Raw genomic sequence first — 3127 nt, 5'->3', positions numbered from 1 at the left:
AAGTCCCTATTATACTGTGGAGATCTAATAAACTTATATACAGAGACAGACTCACCTCTACTGGAGGATGGACTGAGGAATGTGGCCATGACATGTGGACCAGGCAGGAGATGATATCTATCTATCTATCTATCTATCTATCTATCTATCTATCTATCTATCTATCTATCTATCTATCTATCTATCTATCTAACTATCTATCTACCTGTCTATTTACATACCTACCGATAAACACAGAATACATATGTGTGTATAGGGGGAGAATACATTTCAATTAGTATTAAAATGTAATTTATTTTATTTAATTTGAAAAAAAAATTTCTGTACAATTCCAAAATAATGTAATCAAACCAGAATTGCTTTTAGCCATTGAAACTTAAATATCAGGCCTTTACAATGTTTTTTTTTTCTTTATCTTTTCTTTGTACAATCCTAACAAACCTTTTTGCCTGTACATTTAGTAAGTATAGAACTTTTTGTATGTAGTATTTAATTTATTGTATTTCATTGTATCATGCAAATTTCTAGAAACAAGTTAAAAATAAGTGTTTACTTTTTAATAACGTTATGAAAGGTAGGATTATTATTTTTTCTTTCCAAAAAACATACAGTCGCATAAAAGTGAATAAAATATATACTGTCATGGAAGAGCCGTGTAGAAATTATTCGTGTGGGTTGGACAATAGAAAATTAGATATAGCGGCATGGATATAACCATGTATTAAAGTAAAGGAGAAAAATAAAATATATAAAGCAAGCAAGAAAAAAAGCAACTAATAAAAATCAAATAAAAAAATCGTGCATTTTTTAATTTTCATTTTTTACATGCAAGAGAATAATGTCGGATACTAGGGAATCAATTTAAAATATTTCTGTTTCAAAATAGTGATTGTGGTTTTTTCCCCCAAAGCTACGTGATGTGTAAATTATAATTTGGATTAAAAATCAAAGCTTAAAAAAATATGCATAAATATATATTTTACAGACGCCATACACAATTGCACCATTCCAAAAAAAATAAAAATAATAATAATAATAATTATAATAATAATAATTAACAAAATAAAAAATGAAACTACCTGATTGGGCAGCCGTAGTAATTTCAGTCTTTTTTAAAATATTACTTATTGCTTTAATTGAAAAACAAAAAAACAAAATCTGTTTTGGGTGTAAGTTATGATTTGGAGTTTGGACACAAGTGCAGCATAAATACTGTCCATTCTTGCCTTCAGTTCAGTTTTTAAGTCTTTTAATAATAATAAAAAAAAATCAAAAATAAAATCAGTCATCGACATCTATTTCCACGTCCTCCTCGTCTTCTGAGCACTCTTTGCTGGTGTTCTGGTCTGTGAGGGGGGATGAAGGGGACATATGAAGGTGGCTGCCCAAGACATTTTGTGGGGACCTGGACCTGGTCTCAGACATGGTCATAGACTCTGTCTCCTCAAGTTCTGAGATTGTGATCACAGCTTCCACTGTGGAGGGGCTGAGTTTTTTGGCTGACTCGACATCTGCTTTCATCTCCTCTAGGTCTCTTTTGAGCTTTGCTCTTCGGTTTTGGAACCAGGTGATGACCTGAGCATTGGTCAGTCCCAATTGCTGTGCGATTTGGTCTCTGTCCGCAGGAGATAAATATTTCTGGTATAAAAATCGTTTTTCCAGCTCATATATCTGATGGTTTGTAAAAGCTGTTCTGGATTTTCTCCTTTTTTTTGGAGTCTGTCTCTGTCCAAATATTGTCATCCCGTCTCGTCCTAGAAGGAGAACATTAATCATCAGTATTTCACCATTATCTGTATTTTTAAAGGACTTTTTTTATTGCATTCTTTACAAACTAACCGATTTTGTAAATATTTACAAATAGAACACAACGGTTAAAATTTAAAATTCTATTCTGTGACTTGTTTATCTATACAATATAAACAATGGGATCGGTTATTCAAGGAGATTATTAAAGCCATAAGCAAATCAAGATTCATGCAAACTTTACAATATAATTATCTATCTATCTATCTATCTATCTATCTATCTATCTATCTATCTATCTATCTATCTATCTTACATAAAGTATATTTATCTACATATTTCTATAACCATCCCCATCTATCCATCCATCTACAGCATTAAAATAATAATGTACTTCTTACCTTCAGCAGCTTGCAGGACACTGACTTCCAAACCCTTGAAGGTCTTGCTGGCCAGTTCCTCCAGGGCACATAGAGGTGAGGTCTGGGAGAGAAGTGCTCTGCTGGACAGAGGTAACCCTGCAGGAGGGGGCTTCTCAGAAGTGGACAGTAAATGAGCTGTCCCACAGATGGTGTAACTTCTCCTGACTGAGGGCTTATTCAGGATGTCCTCGATACTGAAGGGAGTCAGGGGTTTGTTAGAATTTGCAGGAGGTGGTAAGTGGTCCAATGCATTTCTCCTTCTCTCTTCCACAGAAGATGATTTGGCTTCTTCCTTGGATGACATTATTTTGGAGAACTTCACCGAGACCACAGCCTCTACAAAAAGTTGTCTCCCCAGTAGTCCAATGTCTTTCTCCTTGCTGTCTTCTTAAAGGATTTTGCAAGGCAAGGTTAAAATGAATTTAAAAAGGAGGAGGGGGGGGGGGGAGAGGGAAAGAGGGAGGTGTGAATGAGCAGATAAGGATTCCACAATCGTGATGATGACTTTTTTTTCCACTATTGTCCAAGAACCTCAGTTGCTTGCTTCTTATAATCTTGCTGCTTCCCCTCAGAGTCAGTTCAGACTACTTCCAGCTAAATTCATCCTTCAACCAGAGAGAGAGGAAAAAAACCGAGAGACTGATACATTGACTATGGCTAACAAGTTATTGTTGATTGGGATGTAATCAATTATCTCCAATGGCATGTCTCTCGCTCTCTCGTTGCCTCTCCCTACCTAATGCAGGCGTCTTCAGGCTGGGAGCTCCATTAATTACCAGGCAAGGCTGGTAGGTGGAGCCCAGCTGAATTATAATGCCGAATGCACTTGTCACTTTCTCCCCCCATCTTCACCCCCCACCCCTATCATTTTGTTTGGCCATATATATTTTTAAATTACATTACACACACTACACCCAGCCTTTATTGAATCAGGATAATACTATCTCAAAGAAAAACGA

At 35.7% G+C, this 3127-nt stretch overlaps 1 protein-coding gene across 1 annotated transcript; it reads right to left on the bottom strand.

Moving 5' to 3' along the window:
- Positions 1–535: 535 nt before the first annotated feature.
- Positions 536–2914, bottom strand: LBX1 (ladybird homeobox 1). Its single transcript, XM_073681374.1, has 2 exons — positions 2148–2914; positions 536–1754 (listed from the first exon to the last, which is right to left on the bottom strand). The coding sequence occupies exons 1-2, from the start codon at positions 2470–2472 to the stop codon at positions 1282–1284; spliced, it is 798 nt and encodes a 265-aa protein (XP_073537475.1). The 5' UTR covers positions 2473–2914; the 3' UTR covers positions 536–1281.
- Positions 2915–3127: the final 213 nt, after the last annotated feature.

This window comes from Phyllobates terribilis, unplaced genomic scaffold (assembly GCF_046119375.1).
Source record: "Phyllobates terribilis strain yellow unplaced genomic scaffold, ASM4611937v1 Scaffold_5__5_contigs__length_657084704, whole genome shotgun sequence".
In the NCBI taxonomy this organism is placed as follows: Eukaryota; Metazoa; Chordata; class Amphibia; order Anura; family Dendrobatidae; genus Phyllobates; species Phyllobates terribilis.
Note: the sequence above shows the minus strand (reverse complement) of the source record. Positions and strands in the feature narration are given on the sequence as shown.